This window comes from Eretmochelys imbricata, chromosome 5 (genome assembly GCF_965152235.1).
Source record: "Eretmochelys imbricata isolate rEreImb1 chromosome 5, rEreImb1.hap1, whole genome shotgun sequence".
Classification (NCBI taxonomy): Eukaryota; Metazoa; Chordata; order Testudines; family Cheloniidae; genus Eretmochelys; species Eretmochelys imbricata.
Genome location: NC_135576.1, coordinates 1,282,944 through 1,305,781, shown reverse-complemented (window position 1 = coordinate 1,305,781; position 22,838 = coordinate 1,282,944). Strand labels below are relative to the sequence as shown.

At 50.5% G+C, this 22,838-nt stretch overlaps 1 protein-coding gene across 2 annotated transcripts in view; it reads right to left on the bottom strand.

Annotated features, from left to right (window-relative positions):
* LOC144265434 (B-cell differentiation antigen CD72-like) overlaps positions 1-22,838 on the bottom strand; it is a 40,029-nt gene that overhangs the window by 6,725 nt on the left and 10,466 nt on the right. For both annotated transcript variants that reach the window (XM_077818072.1, XM_077818071.1), the window contains exons 4-6: positions 20,931-21,308; positions 19,363-19,511; positions 12,967-13,061 (exon numbers count right to left, since the gene is read on the bottom strand). In XM_077818072.1, coding sequence (XP_077674198.1) covers positions 12,967-13,061; positions 19,363-19,511; positions 20,931-21,308 — 622 coding nt within the window. The remainder of the gene's footprint in view (positions 1-12,966; positions 13,062-19,362; positions 19,512-20,930; positions 21,309-22,838) is intronic.

The following is a 22,838-nucleotide window of genomic DNA, read 5'->3' as shown; positions in this document are numbered from 1 at the left end:
GTATGCCACGCAGTTCTCAGCAATGATGCCGTGAGACCTAGTTGTCTTGAGCGACGCTTGACAAAGAACCACAGCACTTTGAAAGACAAACGAAAAGAGTTTTTTGCTGCTAAACTTCAAAATTTAAAACGCATGAAGCTGGACATTACTGGAGCTTTTCACCAAGTGTCGGCCAAAGTGGTAGAAGCATAAATTAAGATGTTTGTACACTAATGCAAGGAGCCTAGGTAACAAAATGGAGGAACTAGAGTTACTGGTGCAGGAAGTGAAACCAGATATTATAGGTATAACAGAGACCTGGTGGAATAGTAGTCATGACTGGGCTACAGGTATTGAAGGGTATGTGCTGTTTAGGAAAGACCGAAATAAAGGTAAAGGTGGTGGAGTAGCACTGTATATCAATGATGAGATAGAATGTAAAGAAATAAGAAGCGATGAAATGGATATGACTGAGTCTGTCTGGGCAAAAATTAAATTGGGGAAGAAAACTATTAGAGCCTCCCCTGGGATAGTGCTTGGGGTGTGCTATAGACCGCCGGGATCTAATTTGGATATGGATAGAGCCCTTTTTAATGTTTTTAATAAAGTAAATACTAATGGAAACTGTGTGATCATGGGAGACTTTAACTTCCCAGATATAGACTGGAGGACGAGTGCTAGTAATAATAATAGGGCTCAGATTTTCCTAGATGCGATAGCTGATGGATTCCTTCAGCAAGTAGTTGCTGAACCGACTAGAGGGGATGCTATTTTAGATTTGGTCTTGGTGAGTAATGAGGACCTCATAGAGGAAATGGTTGTAGGGGATAATCTTGGCTCAAGTGATCATGAGCTAATTCAGTTCAAACTGAATGGAAGGATTAACAAAAATAAATCTGCAACTAAGGTTTTTGATTTCAAAAGGGCTGACTTTCAAAAATTAAGGAAATTAGTTAGGGAAGTGGATTGGACTGAAGAATTTATGGGTTTAAAGGTAGAGGAGGCCTGGGATTATTTTAAATTAAAGCTGCAGAAGCTATCGGAAGCCTGCATCCCAAGAAAGGGGAAAAAATTCATAGGCAGGAGTTGTAGACCAAGCTGGATGAGCAAGCATCTTAGAGAGGTAATTAAGAAAAAGCAGAAAGCATATAGGGAGTGGAAGAAGGGAGGGATCAGTAAGGCAAGCTACCTTATTGAGGTCAGAATATGTAGGGATAAAGTGAGACAGGCTAAAAGTCAAGTAGAGTTGGACCTTGCAAAGGGAATTAAAACCAATAGTAAAAGGTTCTATAGTCATATAAATAGGAAGAAAACAAAGAAAGAAGAAGTGGGACCGCTAAAAACTGAGGATGGAGTGGAGGTCAAGGATAATCTAGGCATGGCCCAATATCTAAACAAATACTTTGCCTCAGTCTTTAATAAGACTAAAGAGGATCTTAGGGATAATGGTAGCATGATAAATGGGAATGAGGATATGGAGGTAGACATCACCATATCTGAGGTAGAAGCGAAACTCAAACAGCTTAATGGGACTAAATCGGGGGGCCCAGATAATCTTCATCCAAGAATATTAAAAGAATTGGCACAAGAAATTGCAAGCCCATTAGCAAGAATTTTTAATGAATCTGTAAACTCAGGGGTTGTACCGTATGATTGGAGGATTGCTAACATAGTTCCTATTTTTAAGAAAGGGAAAAAAAGTGATCCAAGTAATTATAGGCCTGTTAGTTTGACATCTGTAGTATGCAAGGTCTTGGAAAAAATTTTGAAGGAGAAGGTAGTTAAGGACATTGAAGTCAATGGTAAATGGGACAAAATACAACATGGTTTTACAAAAGGTAGATCGTGCCAAACCAACCTGATCTCCTTCTTTGAGAAAGTAACAGATTTTTTAGATAAAGGAAACGCAGTGGATCTAATTTACTTAGATTTTAGTAAGGCGTTTGATACGGTGCCACATGGGGAATTATTAGTTAAATTGGATAAGATGGGCATCAATAGGAATATTGAAAGGTGGATAGGGAATTGGTTAAAGGGGAGACTACAACGGGTCCTACTGAAAGGTGAACTGTCAAGTTGGAGGGAGGTTACCAGTGGAGTTCCTCAGGGATCGGTTTTGGGACCAATCTTATTTAATCTTTTTATTACTGACCTGGGCACAAAAAGTGGGAGTGTGCTACTAAAGTTTGCAGATGATACAAAGCTGGGAGGTATTGCTAATTTAGAGAAGGACAGGGATACCCTACAGGAGGATCTGGATGACCTTGTAAACTGGAGTAATAGGAATAGGATGAAATTTAATAGTGAGAAGTGTAAGGTCATGCATTTAGGGATTAATAACAAGAATTTTAGTTATAAGCTAGGGACGCATCAACTAGAAGTAACGGAGGAGGAAAAGGACCTTGGAGTATTGGTTGATCATAGGATGACTATGAGCTGCCAATGTGATATGGCTGTGAAAAAAGCTAATGTCGTCTTGGGATGCATCAGGAGAGGTATTTCCAGTAGGGATAAGGAGGTTTTAGTACCGTTATATAAGGCACTGGTGAGACCTCACCTGGAGTACTGTGTGCAGTTCTGGTCTCCCATGTTTAAGAAGGATGAATTCAAACTGGAACAGGTACAGAGAAGGGCTACTAGGATGATCCGAGGAATGGAAAACTTGTCTTATGAAAGGAGACTCAGGGAGCTTGGCTTGTTTAGCCTAACTAAAAGAAGGCTGAGGGGAGATATGATTGCTCTCTATAAATATATCAGAGGGATAAATACCAGAGAGGGAGAGGAATTATTTAAACTCAGTACCAATGTGGACACAAGAACAAATGGATATAAACTGGCCACTAGGAAATTTAGATTAGAAATTAGACGAAGGTTTCTAACCATCAGAGGAGTGAAGTTTTGGAATAGCCTTCCGAGGGAAGTAGTGGGGGCAAAAGATCTATCTTGCTTTAAGATTAAACTCGATAAGTTTATGGAGGAGATGGTATGATGGGATAACATGGTTTTGGTAATTAAATATTCATGGTAAATAGGCCCAATGGCCTGTGATGGGTTTTAGATGGGGTAAGATCCAAGTTACCTGGGAAAGAATTTTCTGTAGTATCTGGCTGATGAATCTTGCCCATATGCTCAGGGTTTAGCTGATCGCCATATTTGGGGTCGGGAAGGAATTTTCCTCCAGGGCAGATTGGAAGAGGCCCTGGAGGTTTTTCGCCTTCCTCTGTAGCATGGGGCACGGGTCACTTGCTGGAGGATTCTCTGCTCCTTGAGGTCTTTAAACTACAATTTGAGGACTTCAATAGCACAGATATAGGTGTGAGGTTTTTTTTTGTAGGAGTGGTGGGTGAAATTCTGTGGCCTGCGTTGTGCAGGAGGTCAGACTAGATGATCATAATGGTCCCTTCTGACCTAAATATCTATGAATCTATGAATCTTATGCACTGTCATTGCTCATCGCTAAAGCCAAGAAAGCATACATAATAGGAGAAACTTTTGTGAAGCCTTGCTTGTTGAAAGCAGCTGATATTGTGCTTGGTGCCGAAAGCAAGAAAAAAATTTTGGAAATTTCGCTTTCCAACAATTCCGTGAAATGTTGCGTCGATGACATGGCGAAAGATTTAAAACTTCAAGTTGTGGAGGCAGTGAAAGCTTCTTCTTTTTTCGCAATTCAGTGCGACGATACCACTGATGTAGCACAATGCTGACAGTTGCTCGTCTACGTTTAATTCATTATCGATGGAACTGTGAAAGAAGAACTGCTTTTTTCAAAGGAATTGACGACCACATCAAAGGCCTCTGATGTTGTTATGAAAACAGTTTCTGACTTTTTTGAAGAAAATGGACTTTCATGGGAAAAACTGGTTGGTGTATGCACAGACGGTGCGTCAGCGATGCTTGGCTCTCGCTCTGGATTTGTGACATTGGTGAAAGAAAAAAATCCAGCTGTAACCACGACTCACTGCGTCATACGCATACAAGCGTTGGCTGCTAAAACCCTTCCAGATGACCTACGTGACTTATTGAATTTGGCCATCAAAGTTGTAGATTTTGTGAAGAGCAGCGCTTTAAATACGAGACTTTTTGCAGCTCTTTGCGCGGACTTGGGAGTGGATCATAAAATTGTTTTGTTTCACATGGAGATACGATGGCTTTCCAAAGGGAACATGCTTTTGAGATTATTCGAACTGAAAGACGAAGTGGAAATTTTCCTCAAGCAACAGAAAAAAGAAGAATTATATCATGCGTTTATGGACCAAACGTTTCAACTTTCACTGGCATACCTCGTGGACATTTTTGAATTTTTGAACAATCTCAATTTGAAGCTGCAAGGAAACAACGCTGCAAACATTATAGCGCACCACGATGCCATCAAAGTGTTTATGGAAAAAATCAAGCTTTGGAAACATCAAACGCAAGCTCAGATGTCTAGCTTTTCGTCTTTTCCAACATTTTCATCACTCACTGAAAATGAAGGTTTCCAAGAACTTTGTAAAGAGGATGCAAAGAACAAAAGTGTGTTTCATCTGGACTGCCTTGCTGACGAATTCATCCGCTATTTTCCAGACAACTTTTCTGGCAACCCCTTTCATAAATTAGCACATAATCCGTTCAACGTTGATGTCGATTCATTGCCAGAAGTATTGCAAGTACAAGCACTCAGAATGAAATACGATTCAAGTGCGAAAGATATTTTTGAAAACTTACACCTGGAGGAATTTTGGATGAAATATTTCCCAATTTACCTGAAAGTTGGAGAAGAAGTGCTACGTATACTTCTTCCGTTTTTGTTAATGTACCTCTGTGAAAAAAGCTTTTCAAGTTTAGTCATAATAAAAACGAAACAAAGGAATGAACTGGACGTCGAAAACAATTTGCATTGCGCACTTTCATCTTTCAATCCTAGGATTTCCCAACTCGTGAAGAAAATGCAGCATCATCCTTCACATTGAATTTGTTTTGTTTATGTTATTTCTTGTTTTAAATTACATTTTTGTTAAACTTTTGTGCCAAGAAAAACTATTTGTGCTTATTTTTAATTTTAAATACAAAATTTTATATCAAGTTTTTGTGTTTATTTTTAATTTTAAATCACTAATTGAATTTGTTAAAAGGGGGGTTGGATGATGGTAAAGGAGAAGTGGGGGCATGAGGGTTTCTCGAAAATTAAAAAGGGGGCGTGATGCCAAAAAGTTTGGGAACGAATGGTTTAAAAAGTTAGGAAAGAAGTCTGTGTAAAAAAAGAAGCAAAGCGAAGGGGTGACTGACCCCTCGGGCATGGCTAAGGCAGAGTACAGTGCATGGATCACTGCTCGCCTTATCTGCTAGTCTGATCTGTTTTTACAATGTAGAGCAGGGGTGGCCGACCGGGGGCTCCGGAGCCACGTGCGGCTCGTCAGAGGCTAATGTGCGGCTCCTTGTCTAGGCACCGGCTCCGGGGCTGGAGCTGCGGGCACCAACTTTCCAGTGTGCCGGGGGGGGCTCACGGCTCAACCCCCGACTCTGCCACAGGCCCTGCCCCCACTCACTCCTTCCTACCCCCTCCCCTGAGCCTGCCGTGCCCTCGCTCCTCCCTCCCCCCAGAGCCTCCTGCACCCCAGGAAACAGCTGATGGGGAGGGAGGGGGAGGTGCTGATCGGCAGGGCTGCCAGTGGGTGGGAGGCGCTCGGAGTGGGGGGGGAGCTGATGGGGGGCTGCTGACGTGTTACTGTGGCTCTTTGGCAATGAACGTTGGTAAATTCTGGCTCCTTCTCAGGCTCAGGCTGGCCACCCCTGATTAGAGAAAGCCACAGCTCCAGCCTGCGCTGTATTAATTTAATAAAATCTATGGACCCAAAACAAACACAGGAGCTTGTCCCTGTGTCTCAGCACAAGGGTTGCAAACATCTAAAAACAAAGATATTCTAATAATGCAACAGAAAAATTCATACTTAAATCTCAAAGTCCTAAGAAAATGAAAGCTTAATAGAACTTTCACACGGATTTGTTGAAAAGTGGGGAGGAAAATCAACTTCTCTCTGATCCACTGGATTACAGAATATGGGGAATATAAACTAGCTGTTAACACAGTTCTGTGCTTTTCACTCTGGGGCGTTTCTCCATGCTCTTTTTTTTTATTGAAACACACCTGTAAAAATGTTAAAGAAAGGGATGTGTCTTCACATAGGCTTGTCTTTTAAAGTGTTTATTCCTTTACAAAACTTCATATAACTTTCACTTGCTTTTGTTAAAAAGTGGGGGAAGAAGCAGCCTTCTTCTCTCTGATCCACTGGCTCACAGACACTGTTTTTGCTAATGGGCTTTGCTGCAGCTTCAAATTCTCCTCACTAAAAAATGACCAATGTTAGTCTAAAACATGGGGGGGGACTTTAAAACCTGTTTGTTACTAAGGGCTTATGGTTTTAAGCTTTATTAAAGCACTTGTGTAAAAGTGCTGCCTGGCGGGAGAGATGCTTGGGCTCTGATTTTTTAGATAAGAGTAAGGCAGTTAAAGGGGGGTACTGAGGGGAGGGGAGGGAGATGGCTCGTGTTTAAAAACCTTGGGACTACAGGATTGGTTCAGGAAAATGTAATCTATGACGCAGCTGTAAAGCATCATCTGATTGGTCCGATCCAAAGGTGGCTATAACTAGCCTGAGGGGTTGTGAGCCTTGGGAGCTCCTTCTTTCCGCAGAACAACCCAGATATCTCTTTCTGACTCAATCATGTGCTGTCTATCTTTACCCTTTGCAAAGGGGGCTTTCTTTTCCTTTTCTTGCCCTGTTCTCTGTTTTAACCTATCTTTATATGTTTCTCTTTTATTTAATGTTTTTAAATGCTCTTTTCTTAACCTACCAGACCAGTGGGGTACAGGAGTCTGGTCCTGTTGGGATCCAGGAAGTGGGCGGGCGAAGCTCGTCCACTACGAAAGGAGCCCCCCCCAGCCTAAGGGGGAGATCCACAGGGCCTGGAGAACCAACTAATTACGGGGGACAACCAATGAAAAACAGGGACGGGAGTGCGGTCAAAGGGTCAAACGAAGGGAACCGGACGGGGACACCGAGCAGAGAACCCCGGACAGCGCCCACCGCTCCTCAAAGGCGTCAAGGGAGTCAGTGGACGCCGCCCAGAGGAACTCCGCTCGGAGGCGTGAACGGACAGAGGATCGGAAATAGGCCCCGCAGTCGCAGGAGACTCCATCGGCCAACCTCCTCACCCTGGTTTTATAGATGGCCGCTTTAGCCAGGGCCAGGAGGAGGTTGACCAGGAGGTCCCGCGACTTAGTGGGGCCATGGACAGGGAGTGCGTAGATAAGGAGGTGAGGAGAAAAGTGCAACCAAAACCGTAACAAAATATTGGTGAGGAGCCGGAATAGGGGCTGCAACCTGGCGCACTCCAGATAGACGTGCGCCAGGGTTTCCCTCACGCCGCTAACCACTAGACCACCAGGGATACAGGAGTCTGGTAGAAGGGAAATACACTGGCCACTGGATGAATAGTTTTCTGTTCCCTGAATGACCAGAGCAGGGGCTGCACTAGAGCAATCAGGAACCTGCTAGAATCAATTATGGTAGGTAGATTAATCAGGACACCTGGTTTAAAAGGACCTCCCATCAGTTAGTGGAGGGGTGCAAGGAGCAGGGAGTGAGAAGGCATGCTGCTGGAGGACTGAGGAGTACAAGCGTGATCAAGCTTCAGGAGGAAGATCCTGCTGTGAGGATACAGAAGGTGCTGGGGGGGAGGCCATGGGGAAGTAGCCTGGGGAATTGTAGCTGTCATGCAGCTAATCCAGGAGACATTGTAGACAGCTGCTATCCACAGGGCCCTGGGCTGGAACCCGGTGTAGAGGGTGGGCCTGGGTTCCCCCCATCCCCCAACTCCTCATCGGACACAGGAGGAGTTGACTTGGTCTGTGAGCAACACTAGAAGGGAAGGTCTCATTTGGAAAAGGATCTGGCCTGTCCCTGACCCGCTAGGTGGATCAGCAGAGACTGTGGAGACTGGTTTCCATTTCTCCCATGCTGACCAGCGATGAGGTTAGCTGAGTGAATGGCAGGTTTGAGCCTCTAGCAGAAGCGGCCAAACTGAGGGCTGCTGTGAACATCTGAGGCGACCAAATCCGCCAAAAAGCGAGGACCCACCAAAGCAGAGGAGGAACTTTGTCACGCCTTGTATTTAATATTTTAAATGCTTTTCTATTAACCTCTCTTTACTTTTTTACCATGTGCTTACTAAATACTCTTTGCTTTCGTAAATGCCCTTTTTTGCCTTGTGTGTTCCTTTTTAACCCCTCTTTATATTTTTCTCTTTTATTTAACTCTGTAAAGGCTCTTAAACTACCCTTATATTTAATACACCTTTTAAATTTATCTCAAAAATTTTTATTCTTTAATAACATGCCAAATTAGGCATTTAAAATCATCTCTCCTTACTAAACCTAACCAAAAGTTTATTTTCTTTAATAACCATTCTTTCCTTTTTTCCTCTTAACCGTACCAAAGCTTTCTTTTTTTAATCTTTAAGCTCTCTCACTCTATTCTTTCAACCGTTTTCTCTAAACAATCAACCAAAAGTATCAAAGCACAAGCATGCAACATTCCCCCTATTCAAACATAAAAAATAATTTAAAAAAATTCAAAATGGCTGACAGCGCCAAACTTCTACACCAACGGAAACAGGAATGTAGGGTGGGACATGAGCCCTAAAGGGGGCATGGAAACCTGTCAAAAAATGCATGGTGATGAATACTATCGAGGCGTATACTACTCAGGGGGAGTGAAATGGTGTTATCCATGTTACCTTTATTGTATGACTAAAGGGCAGCCGAACCATGCTGAGCCTGTCCTGATTGAGGGGGTCGCCCTCAACTGAAAGGAGCTTGCTAAGCCAGGGGCTTGAATGCCAGAGTCCTCCCCTGTGAAAGTAAGAGGGGTGGGGACAGGTGTCCCTGCTAGGAGGTGTGGATGATACTTAAGGGTCCCAGGTACAGTTTGACCTGCCCCTCCCCACTGTTCACAGATACAGCTGAGTGAGGCATCTTTCGTTACGTGCTCACTAGCACTGACATCACTTGTGGGGGGCAGCGTTTCTGCCCAGCCTGCTTCAGCAAGGCAGTTCCCCCCCCCCCAAGAGCTGACTGTCCCTGAGAGCTGGGGGAGCCTCAAGGGACGGACCTGCCGAGGTCACAGCAGAGAGGCAGGAGGCAGTGGAAGATGACAGGGTGCAGCGGAGCAGCGAGTGGCTGGCAGAGCAGCGAGCGGGTTGGCCAGAGGAACCGCGGCTGGCAGGGCAGCCAGACAGAGCAAGTGCTCAGAGGCCGGAGCAAGCCAGGTGCCTTCTCCCCCGGGGGGGAGGGGAACTCACACAGCTGCGCCTCTGAACCCTGGGTCCTCACTGACCCAGGACAACCCCTGTGAATGGGGTGTGGTGAGGGAGCAGAGCGGGGGCACAGAAAAGGAACTGTTGGTTGTAGATCTCAGGAACACGAGGTGGAAGCTCTGCCCCATGCACTCTGGGTGGGCATCCTGCTCACAGTTTATGTTTATGAATCCTGCTTGTGGCATTTTCCCTAATTAATGTCAGGTGACTTTTTCCTTTCATTAAAAGTTTCTTTCCTACACTCAGACTCTGTGCTTGCGAGAGGGGAAGTATTGTCTCTTGAGGTGCCCAGGGGTGGGGGTGTAATTTTCCCAGGTCACTGGGTGGAGGCTCGAGCCAGTTCTGTGTTGTATTGTTGAAAAGGGACGCCTAGATATTGAACCCAGCCCTGGTTGCTGCTGGCTCCACTTGGCAGAAGGGTTGCAAATGGAACTAATAGGGCACATGTTAGATGGATTAAAAACTGGCTCACTGGGAGGTTGCAAAATGTCTTTGTTCCCAATGAGCGGGCCCATTTCTAGTGGGGTCTCCCAAAGATCGGTTCCTGGTCCAACACTTTAATATTATCAACAATCTAGATCATGATATAAAATCTTGGCTGGTAAATATGCAGGTGACACAAAGTTTGGTGGGGTGGTGAGTAGTGAAGAAGACAGGAGATTGTCACAGTCATCTGTATTGTCTGGTTAAATGGTCACTATCCAACAAAACGTGATTTAATACAGCCAAATGCATGGCAGTGCATCTGGGAACCAAGAACACTGGTTATTTCTACAGGACATGTGTAACGTTATTGACATGAACTGTGACCGTATAGATCATTGTTGCAACCACTGTTATATATTTGCAGCAGATTTTGTACAAAGGTTGTCGTGTGAGGTGTCTATGGAAAGGTTATAATTTGCTGATTATGATTATGCTATCTGTATGGGTGTGTCATTTTTGTAGTTGAAGTTATGAATATTGGCTATGTACTTGTATCTTAATGTGTTTTCATAGAATCATGGAATATCAAGGTTGGAAGGGACCTCAGGAGGTCATCTAGTCCAACCCCCTGCTCAAAGCAGGACCAATCCCCAATTTTTGCCCCAGATCCCTAAATGGCCCCCTCAAGGATTGAACTCACAACCCTGGGTTTAGCAGGCCAATGCTCAAATCACTGAGCTATCCCTCCCCCCTCAGTAGCCTCAGTGAAGCATTTGGTCAGCTTCTTGACAAAGGACTATTCTCAGTAAGTGCCCAGTCAAGAAACACCTAACTGACAATGAACTTTGGGGGACGCCAGTCCACATCTGAGCTTTCCTGGGAACGTTCAAACTAACATGTAAACAATGGTGTTGGCCTGTAAAGAACTGAGTCATGCATGGACATGTGACTCCAAACTCCATCTTGCCACTGTGTCTGTCTATGGGCAGAAAATATAAAATGCCCTGAAAACACCTCCATCTTGTCTTCAATCCTGCTTCTTACTTCTGGAGGAACCTTACTGCAAACTGAAGCTCTGAACAAAGGACTGAAAGACCCACCCCAGCTGTGGATGTTCTCCAGAGACTTGATTTGAACCGGAAGTTTATTCCATCCCTGCTACAAGCCTGACCCAAGAACTCTGCCATTACTGGATGTCATTGATTCCATTGAACCAATTCTAGCTCTCATCTCTCTCTTTTTCCTTTTATGAATAAGCCTTTAGATTTTAAATTCTAAAGGATTAGCAACAGTGTGATTTGTGGGTAAGATTTGATTTGTATAGTGACCTGGGTCTGGGGCTTGGTCCTTTGGTATCGAGGGAACCTTTTTTCTTTTCTTGGGGTTTTGGATTTCATAACCGTTTGTCCCCACAACGAGTGGCACTGGTGGTGATACTGGGCAACTGGAGTGTCTGAGGGAATTGCTTGTATAACTTGTGGTTAGCCAGTGGTCCTCTTGTCTGGCTGGTTTGGTTTGCCTTAGAGGTGGAGAAACCCCAGCCTTGGGCTGTAATTGCTCTGCTTGAAGCAATTTGTCCTGAATTGGTACTCTCAGAAGTGTCCCACCAAGGGCAGCATCGTTACAACATGAGACTTATTCTTGGGAAGCAGCGACTCACAAAAGGACTTTGTGTGACCTCAACGTGAGCCGTGAGTGCAAGGCTGTGGCAGAAAGGGCTAACGTGCTCCATGGGTGTATAAAAAAGGGACTTTCCAGTAGAAATAAGGAAGTGATCTTAGCCTGACCATGCTGTGTACAGAGGCGATACTAGAATACTGTGTCCAGTCCTGGTGTCCGCACCTGAAGAAGGATGTGGAAATACCAGAGAATGTTCAGAGGAGGGTCACAAAAATGATCCAGAGGATGGAAAACAGGATGTATGATCCGAGGTTTGAGGAGCCCAATCTAATCCGCTTACCAAAGACAAGGTTGAGAGGTGACGCCTGCTCAGTGTCTAGGTTCTGACACATGGAAAAGAGAGCTGACACCAAGGGGCTTTTCAGGCTAGCAGACAAAGCCATAACAAGGTCCAATGGCTGGAAGTTGGAGTTGGACAAATTCAACCTTGAAATAAGATGCTGTTTCCTAGCTGTGAGCGTGATTAACCACTAGAACAGCTCACCATGGGAGGTGGTGGTGTCTCCATGGATTGGAGTCTTTAAATCGAGGTCAGATAGATTTCTAGAAGATATGTTTTAGTGCATCTTTGGGGAGCAGTGCTCTGGCCTGTGTGTGACGGATGTCAGGCTAGATGAACATCGTGGTCCCTTCTGGTCTATGAATAAATTACTGGTTGGGACTGTCCTCTGTGTGCCCACGCTGAATGTGATCAGGTCGTGAGACCTCCCACACCTCTCCCAGACTGAAGTCCCTCATAACACAGGTTTTCTTCCCACGTCACAGACAAGAGGTTAGTGAGTATCCCATTCTGTTCCCTGGTTTGATCTGGTGTCTGTAACAGACCCCACCCATGCACCCGCTGGGCTTTGTTAGCACATTCATCCATAGGCATGATCCTGCACTTCTGAGTTAGCAACACCTCTAAAACAGGTGATGCTGCCTTTCATGCAGAGTGCCCCCCAAAAACCTTCCTAAAGAGGCTGTAACCAGAGAGTTTAACATCCCCGTCCTGTGACTCATCCCGCCAGGCCTCAGTGATGACAATAATACCTCATTTCTTCTCATCAGTGAGAATTTCCAATTCCTCTGGCTTGTTAGCCAGATTCCCAGCATTGGGTCAGAGACAATTAAGAAATGTCTCCTCTTCACGTTCCCTGCCAGCGCTGTTCAGTACGTTCCTGACATCTGGATTTGTGTTTTACACTCATTTGCTCTCTGGTTTTGCCCCTTGCCCTCCCAGGAACCACCTGACTTACGCTTGGGCGCTACCGATAAAGAATTTACTCAGAGGACTTGAAACTGCTTGAAACTCGTTATTTTGCAGCTTTCAAGTACATGGTGTTGCTTTAAATATTCCCCTCTGGCAAAGGGTCCACATGAGGAACTGCAGGCCCGTTGGTTCCATTATGGGAAGCCACTTCTAACCCTTCCAGCGCACTTTAGTCAGTGGCTTTAGCTACAGTTACTAAAATGCATGTTTCTTTTGGATGGTGCCGCTGGTGACCAAATGGAGCATCTAGCTTAAGAAATAAATATGATACTTACTGTTTAAAGGGTGAGTTATCAACCCACTGCCACTGCGATTCCTGATTCCGGACTAGTCCAATCCAGTACTGGACATTAGTATTTTTCAGAAAATTCTAGGAAGAAAAGAGTCACATAATGACACCCCTGCATTCAAGTGACTGCGGTGAAGAAGCAGAGAACTGCAGGGAAGGGATTAGCTGGTGGAGAAAAGGATGTTTCCATGAGCACGATCACATTGCTCCAGAAGTGGGGTTACCCAGCTAGCCAGGTGTGGGGCGGCGAACAGCATCCTCCCAGCACACCCTGCTATTGGTTATCCATCGTACTGGATCCCACTCACCCCAGCCCACCAGAAATGAGAGGCCCTGGGTACTTTCCCTGCTGCGATCGGCTGTGCTAACTGGGCCTACGAGTTTCCCCGAAGTGTGAGCTCAGCTGTGAAAAGTGGGCGACAGTTCCTAAGATGTCACAATACCCCTAGGACAAGAAACGTGATGGGAAAAGGTGGAAAAAGGAGACAGACTGAATTAGTCCAAACAAAAAGGTCCCCTGGTGTAACTCAAGGACTGCGTTAAGGCCTTGCCTGATAAACAAGAGCTGTGTGGGACCGAAGTCAAGGAGCCAAAATTGGTGTGTCAGAAATTAGGTCTAATTGGTGGACAAAACAAGGAGGGCAGGGGCTGTTCTACCCACTACTCCCTTCGGCATCCTTAAAGAAAGAGACTTTGGGAGACAAATTGCCTACTGGAGCCAGCTTCACCATCCTGGCTGCCCTTCACCCCATCTCCTGGGACCATCATTTGGACCCTGAGAGATGTCCTGTCCTGACCAGACTGGGCCAGAGAGAGGGACCCAGATGACACCAGCTCTGGCTGAGTCCTGAACACCACTTGGGATGTGAGACTTCATCTCTCCATCTCCCTTGGGTGTCCCTTTCCTTCCCCACCTTATTTCTTTCCTCCTCTGTCCTTCTCCTTTTGACTTCTGTCTAATAAGAGTCTGGGTAGCCAGCCAAGACTGTACATTTTGCAGCAAGACTGTGAGCCTGTGACCAGGGAGGCAAAGGAATGCAATGCCCTAACCAGCCCAATGGTGGTATGAGTTTGTCAGGTCTCAGAGTGGCCAATCAGACCTTGTGCTGGGCCTGAGTCTCTCCAGCAGTGAGGCCGCACGTGGGAGTCAGCACCAGAGAGAGAAGCTGCATTTTCTCTCTTTGCTGTTCTCTTCTCTCCCCTTTTGGGTGTTTGTCTCATTTTGTCTTTTAGGAAACAGGACTGGACTTTAACAGCAGCGCTAGCCCATCTCAGCTAACGTCTTCTCCTCTCCCCAGAAGGACAGTTATCACCATCTTTGATACCATCTAAGACAGTGGTTCTCAGGCAGGGGAACATGTACCCCTGGGGTACACAGAGGTCTTCCAGGGGGTGCATCAATTCAGCTAGATAGTTGCCTAGTTTTACAACAGGCAACAGAAAAAGCACCAGCGAAGTGAGGACAAACTAATATTTCAGACAGACACTGACTTGTTTGTTCTGCTCTGTATGCGATACACCGAAATGTCAGTATAATATTTATATTCCAATGGATTTATTTTATAATTATATGGTAAAAATGAGAAAGTCGCTATTTGTCAGGACTAGTGAGCTGTGCCACGTCTGTATTTTTATGTCTGATTTTGTATTTAAGTAGTTTTTAAGTGAGGTGCAACTTGGGGGTACGCAAGATAAATCAGACTCCTGAAAGGGGCGCAGAAGTCTGGAAAGGTTGACAGCTGCTCATCTAAGAGACTGTCAAAAGGGAGACAGGTTCTTTTTAAAAACTCTCTCCAGCTGAAGGGAAAGGGAACAAGGGATGTTGTTCAAATGTAAGCCTTACATAATACTTTAATTCCAAAAGCTTTAACTGTTTTTCCCCCTTTTCTGTATCTTTAATGAAAGGTTAAGAGGCTGTTGAATGGGGTGTTTGCCGGGGCACTCAGCAGGCCGAGGTCTCTGTAGACCAAACCCTGAACGTTGTTTAAAAGTGTTCAATGCTGGACAGTGACAGGGTCGTGTTAACACCTTTGACTCTTTGGGCTGGTACACTCCCTCTAAATCAATACAACAGACCTGCAGGCCCGGACCAGCCCAGCGCTCCATGGCTAGAGCGGAGGCTGGGAACTGGCCAGTGGGAGCCACGGGGACGGCGCTTGCGGACGCGGGCAGCGCACGGAGACACACTGTCCCCTTCCCCGCAAGGGCCGCGGAGACGTGCTAGCAGCCGGCCACTTCCGGGAGCGCCGTGGGGCCACAGCAGGCAGCCTGAGCCCAGCTGTGCCGCCGGTCGGGAGCCGCCTGTGGTAAGTGCCTCCCGGCTGGAGCCTGCACCTCACACCCCCTCCCGCACCCCAACCCCCTGCCCCAGATCAGAATCCACCCCTGCACCCCAACTCCCTCCCAGACCCCGCACCCCCTCCCGCACCTCAACCCCCTGCCCCAGATCAGAATCCCCCTGCTGCACCCCAACTCCCTCCCAGACCCCTCACCCCCTCCTGCACCCCAACCCCCTGCCCCAGATCAGAATCCCCCTGCTGCACCCCAACTCCCTCCCAGACCCCGCACCCCAACCCCCTACCCCAGATCAGAATCCCCCTCCTGCACCCCAACTCCCTCCCAGACCCCGCACCCCCTCCCGTACCCCAACCCCCTGCCCCAGATCAGAATCCCCTTGCTGCACCCCAACTCCCTCCCAGACCCCGCACCCCCTCCCGCACCCCAACCCCCTGCCCCAGATCAGAATCCACCCCTGCACCCCAACTCCCTCCCAGACCCCGCACCCACTCCCGCACCCCAACCCCCTGCCCCAGATCAGAATCCCCCTGCTGCACCCCAACTCCCTCCCAGACCTCGCACCCCCTCCTGCACCCCAACCCCCAGCCCCAGATCAGAATCCCCCTCCTGCACCCCAACTCCCTCCCAGACCCCGCACCCCGTCCTGCACCCCAACCCCCTGCCCCAGATCAGAATCCCCCTGCTGCACCCCAACTCCCTCCCAGACCCCGCACACCCTCCCGAACCCCAACCCCCTGCCCCAGATCAGAATCCCCCTCCTGCACCCCAACTCCCTCCCAGACCCCGCACCCCCTCCTGCACCCCAACCCCCTGCCCCAGATCAGAATCCCCCTCCTGCACCCCAACTCCCTCCCAGACCCCGCACCCCCTCCTGCACCCCAACCCCCTGCCCCAGATCAGAATCCCCCTGCTGCACCCCAACTCCCTCCCAGACCCCGCACCCCCTCCCGCACCCCAACCCCCTGCCCCAGATCAGAATCCACCCCTGCACCCCAACTCCCTCCCAGACCCCGCACCCACTCCCGCACCCCAACCCCCTGCCCCAGATCAGAATCCCCCTGCTGCACCCCAACTCCCTCCCAGACCCCTCACCCCCTCCTGCACCCCAACCCCCTGCCCCAGATCAGAATCCCCCTCCTGCACCCCAACTCCCTCCCAGACCCCGCACCCCCTCCCGCACCCCAACCCCCTGCCCCAGATCAGAATCCCCCTCCTGCACCCCAACTCCCTCCCAGACCCCGCACCCCCTCCTGCACCCCAACCCCCTGCCCCAGATCAGAATCCCCCTGCTGCACCCCAACTCCCTCCCAGACCCCGCACCCCAACCCCCTACCCCAGATCAGAATCCCCCTCCTGCACCCCAACTCCCTCCCAGACCCCGCACCCCCTCCCGCACCCCAACCCCCTGCCCCAGATCAGAATCCACCCCTGCACCCCAACTCCCTCTCAGACCCCGCACCCCCTCCCGCACCTCAACCCCCTGCCCCAGATCAGAATCCCCCTGCTGCACCCCAACTCCCTCCCAGACCCCGCACCCCCTCCCGCACCCCAACCCCCTGCCCCAGATCAGAATCCCCCTCCTGCACCCCAACTTCCTCCCAGACCCCTCACCCACTCCCACACCCCAACCCCCTGCCCCAGATCAGAATCCCCTTGCTGCACCCCAACTCCCTCCCAGACCCCTCACCCCCTCCCGCACCCCAACCCCCTGCCCCAGATCAGAATCCCCCTCCTGCACCCCAACTCCCTCCCAGACCCCGCACCCCCTCCTGCACCCCAACCCCCTGCCCCAGATCAGAATCCCCCTCCTGCACCCCAACTCCCTCCCAGACCCCTCACCCCCTCCTGCACCCCAACCCCCTGCCCCAGATCAGAATCCCCCTCCTGCACCCCAACTCCCTCCCAGACCTCGCACCCCCTCCTGCACCCCAACCCCCTGCCCCAGATCAGAATCCCCCTGCTGCACCCCAACTCCCTCCCAGACCCTGCACCCCCTCCCACACCCCAACCCCCTGCCCCAAATCAGAATCCCCCTCCTGAACCCCAACTCCCTCCCAGACCCCGCACCCCCTCCTGCACCCCAACCCCCTGCCCCAGATCAGAATCCCCCTCCTGCACTCCAACTCCCTCCCAGACCTCGCACCCCCTCCTGCACCCCAACCCCCTGCCCCAGATCAGAATCCCCCTGCTGCACCCCAACTCCCTCCCAGACCCTGCACCCCCTCCCACACCCCAACCCCCTGCCCCAAATCAGAATCCCCCTCCTGAACCCCAACTCCCTCCCAGACCCCACACCCCAACCCCCTGCCCCAGATCAGAATCCTCCTCCTGCACCCCAACTCCCTCCCAGACCCCGCACCCCAACCCCCTGCCCCAGATCAGAATCCCCCTCCTGCACCCCAACTCCCTCCCAGACCCCGCACCCCCTCCTGCACCCCAACCCCCTGCCCCAGATCAGAATCCTCCTCCTGCACCCCAACTCCCTCCCAGACCCCGCACCCCAACCCCCTGACCCAGATCAGAATCCCCCTCCTGCACCCCAACTCCCTCCCAGACCCCGCACCCCCTCCCGCACCCCAACCCCCTGCCCCAGATCAGAATCCCCCTGCTGCACCCCAACTCCCTCCCAGACCCCTCACCCCCTCCTGCACCCCAACCCCCTACCCCAGATCAGAATCCCCCTCCTGCACCCCAACTCCCTCCCAGACCCCGCACCCCCTCCCGCACCCCAACCCCCTGCCCCAGATCAGAATCCACCCCTGCACCCCAACTCCCTCTCAGACCCCGCACCCCCTCCCGCACCTCAACCCCCTGCCCCAGATCAGAATCCCCCTGCTGCACCCCAACTCCCTCCCAGACCCCGCACCCCCTCCCGCACCCCAACCCCCTGCCTCAGATCAGATATGAAGAAAATTATGACTCAATTGGCATGAAGGGGACTTAGTGGGACAGCTCCCATGACTCGAGTACCAGCACTGGGGGATAGAGCTTGTTCCAGAAGGACAGATATGGGGACAAAGGAGGAGGTGTTTGCTGTAGGTCAGGAACGTGCACACTTGCCGCGAGGCGAAGTACGTGGCAGAACTACTGAGAGTCTCTGGGTGAGGATAAGAAGGGAAAAGAACAGCAGAGACCTTATGGATGGGCGTTGTCTGTTATAGACACCAGATCAGGACGAGGAAGTGGACAAGTCATTCCACAAGCAGGTAACAGGATTAGCTAACACGCATGAGCTCGTATTAATGGGGGATTTTAACTTCCCTGGTATCTGTTGTAGGACTGTTACAACAAGCCGTAACATGCAAGTTCTTAGCACGTGTAGGGGACAGCTTTCTGATTCAGGAGGAGTTGAGCAAACAACGAGGGGGTCATCCATGTTGGATCTGGTGTTGACCAACAGGGATGAACCAGTTGCGACTGTGAAGGTGGGCGGGAGCTTGGGAGGAAGTGACCATGATCTGATGGAATTCAAGACCCTAAGGAAAGGAGGACACGAGAACAGCAAAACAAGGACACTGGACTTCAGAAAGGCGGATTTCAGCGGAGTCAGCGAAATCGCAGGCAGGGTCCCGTGGAGGGGAGAGGAGTCGAAGGGGGCTGGCAGTTCCTAAGAGCTGTAACACTCAGGCTATTCCGAGGCAGAGGAGAGAGAAGAGGAGCGGCAGGAGGCCAATGTGGCTACACGAGGAGCTTTCTAGCTCTCTACAAACCCATAGGGACAAATCCAGGGAACGGAGGGCGGGGCACGGCTCCAAGGGAGTGGACGTGGCAATAGTGCAAGCATGTAGGGACAAAATCAGGAAAGCCAAGGCAAGGAACGAGTTACAGCTGGCAAGGAATGTTAGAGACAACAGGAAGGGGGGTTCTTCAAATCTGTCAGACACAAAAGAACAATCCAGGACAGTGCGGGTGTGCTGCTCAGTGGAGAAGGTGAGCTGGTAACGCTCCTCCAGCCCCCGGATCATTGCCATTGCTCTTCTCTGAGCCCCTGCCTATTTGCCAACGCCCCCCCGCCCAGCCTGGAGACACCCCCTCTTTACGCAGTGTTCCGGCTGTGCTCGCTCCGGCCGTGCATGTACCGTACCGGCATTGCCCTCGAGTCCCAGGATTTGGTGATAAGAAGCCGAGCAGAGTTCCCTTCGCAGTCTTTCTTGCTTTCTTGCCAAGTCTTCTCCTCCTTCGAGACGAACAAGCACTTTCCTCTGTACAACACCCAGTCTGCCGGGCAGCAGCCTGGAGGGAAGAGGGGGTGAGAGGCTCAGAGGCGCTTCTGGCCCTGAGTGCAGCTAACAGGCTCATGCCCTGGGCCGTACAAAGAAGGCCTGGTCCCTCCCCAGGGGCTCACACTCCCCCAGACTCCAGGCTGCCCCAGGAGCTGCTCCGAGCAGGTGGAGGGCGGGGGGGGAGGGTTCTCGAGGGTTTGGGGCAGGCTGGGAGCTGAGTCCAGGGCTCAGATACAAGCGTAACTGTTCATGGGGTTCAACATTTCCCTGGTGGGGTAAACGAGCCGCATCTCCCTGTCCTTTCGCTCTCCCCCACCCCCGGGGATTCAGCCACCGTGAGGACGTGGACACTGCTCCGTTACAGCTCTGGCCGGAGGGCTGGGCAGTGATGCGCAGACAGACTGAGCCCTTCTAGGGATCGGGCTGTTTCCCTCGTTCTGACAGAGCTCCTTGTTCCGTGTGAGCAGACAGCGACACGCTGCCCTTGTCACCTGGCAGCCGCCTCCTCCCCGTGCCCCGCTCTGCCCGTTGGGGAGGCCCCAGGCTGTCTGCGATGGCGCGTCATCCTCAGGGCTGGGATTCTGCCCTTGGCGAGGGTGCAGGGCCCTGGGTGTCTCCACCGCACCAGAGCCCCGGCTGGAGAGTCGCCCAGCTCGCCTGCCTGGGAGCCCGGGGCAGGACTGGCAGGGGCAGCCTCAGGGAAGCTGATCTCATTTTTTATTGCCTGGGATAGTTTATTTGCCTGGGGTGTTTGAAGCACCAAGCGCGTCACGGGCACAAAATATGACTCAACCTGCCCCGTGTGTGGGCATTTGCTACAAAAAGTCCCAAAGGCGAACGGGCCGTTGTGTGCTGGGCCCCATGGGCTGTTTGTGCACGTCGCCCACTTCTGAACACATGGGAGCTCGGCTGACTAATTAGCATGTTCATAGTTTGTATTTGGCCAGCACCCTTTCTCCAAAGATCCTAGCTTGTGTCTACAGATAAACCGTTAGACAGGCTACATGTGGCAGGCATTGCTTCGTGCACCCCTGAGACGCAGCCACCTCTGGGGTGGGATGCAGCGTGTTTAACAGCTGAAACAGCAGGGGGATTTAGGGGAGCTGGTTGGAACTGGGCCAGGACAGCGGGTTCACGTCCCAACTCTTATTCCATGGAACCAGCCAGTGCCCACCACCCGGGGTTTTCTGTCTCGTCTCCAGCACTGATTACCCCCCCACCCCGCCCTCGCCATCAATACACACACACTCCCCTGCACCATGCAGACCTGGGGGCCAGCGCTGCCTGGGGGAAGAGCTGCCCCTCCTGAATGACCAGAGCCACTTGCTGCAGCACGGCCCTGGCGCTGGGTGCTCCCCCGCCCCAGGGCTCAGCTGTCCCTGCTGGGGGGTGGGGTGCCCCAGTGACCCCCGCCCCAGGAAGGCAGTACCTGTCTGCTCGCAGGGGCGGATGCTGGACAGGGCGCTCTCCATTTGGTTCAGCTTCTCTTTAATTTCTCTCTTCTCCTCCTGTACCCTCGCCAGCTCCTCCTTCGTTCCCTCTAACGCGGCCTCCCGCTGTCGCAGCTGCTCCTGGGTGCTGTTCTCCTCCTGCCGCATCAGCTCCAGCTCCTGCCTGGCCTGCTCCAGCTCCCGCCTGGCCTGCTCCAGCTCCCGCCTGGCCTGCTCCAGCTCCTGCCTGGCCTGCTCCAGCTCCCTCGCTGTCTGCGCCAGGGTCGCCCCCTTGGTGCTGACTTGCTGGGAGAGGCGGCTGCTCTCGGCCTCGTGCGCTCGGGACGCCTGCTGCAGATGCTGGGAAACCTGCCAGTCTGCAGGGGACAGACAGCGTGAACCTGGCCGGACGCATAGGCCGACGGGCACGTGCCAGCAGGGCAGGGCGGGGCCAGGAGGGCGACTCGAGAACTGGGCTCACTCATCCACCCCAGCAGGGCCCCAGGGGGACAGGGACCCTCCCGACCGTGGAGAACAGCCCCGTAATGCTGTTGTATCAACCAGGCAAGGTACTAACAAGCTTCAACAGGACTTTATTTTTGAAGTGGAAACCTCTTTACCAAGCTGCTGCTGCACCCTCGGTAGCTTTCTCCCAGCCTCTCAACTCCTCCCCGCTCCTTCCTGGTTCCTGTCCTTTCAGACTCCCAACAGCCAGAGCTCCCAGTTCTAATAATTACAAGCAACATCGAAACACCACATTCCCGCCTCTCTTAAGAAACTCTCCCAATTAAAATAAACATTATTGTTCTAACCACAGGAACAAATATGAAACAAGACACTATACTGTTGGCAGAAATATGACACCGAAAACACCGTAGATACTACATTACATAGTCTCTAGTCCAGACAGGTGGTCGTCTGGGTCTGACAGGCCGTCTCTCAAGCCCCGGTTCCAGGTGAATGTCTTGTTGTGTTGGTACCACGGTGAAGTCATCCCATGCAGACTGGGCGTTGGCATAATCTCCTCTTGGTGCATAGGCAGGTGCAAGATAAGAAGCATTCCATACCCGCCCATCAGAAAGTCGATAGGTGTAAGGTCCCTTCTTCTCTATGATTTTAAGAGGAGCTATGAATTTATGGTCCCCTTTGCGTAAAGTTCCAGGTTTTCGTATTCTCACGAAGGAACCACACTCAAACTTTGGTTGCTTAGCACCCCGCCGCTTGTCTGTGAAAGCCTTAGACTTTGCTTGGTTCTGTTCAACTGTTTTTCTGACATCATCCTCGGTTGGGGCATCAGGTCGTGCCTTTAACAATCCAGCAATGTTCAGTTTAGTGTTCATCTGTTTCCCATGCCGTAACTCTGCGGGCGATCTTTGCGTGGTGGCATGTCGTGTAGCCTGGCATACCTGCAAGAAATCAGTAGTGAAGGGAATCCACAATCGCCCTTCCAGTTTAGCCGTTTGCAAACTCTCTTTCACACTTCTGTTAAACCGTTCGATTTCCCTACTGGCTTGAGGGTACTATAGGGATGACCTTCTGTGTAAAATGTTCCTCTCTGCTAAAAAAGTTTCAAACTCCAGGGAAGTAAATTGACTACCATTATCTGAAACCAGTTCTTGGGGTTACCTTCCCTGCTAAAAACTGAAGAGAGGAACTTAATTACTGTAGCAGAAGAGATTTGCGATGTAAACGCTACCTCAGGCCATTTACTGAAATAGTCTATTAAGGTGATGGCATAACGGCAGTCAATTGGAGCAATATCAAAGGGTCCTACAATGTCAATTGCCACTTTTTCCCATGCAGATTCAGGAAGAGGAACAGGCTGTAATGGAGGGGTACATGTCACTGCTCTCTTATCATGCATTTGGCAAGTGACACAGGATTTTATGAGTGCTTCAGTTTGAGAG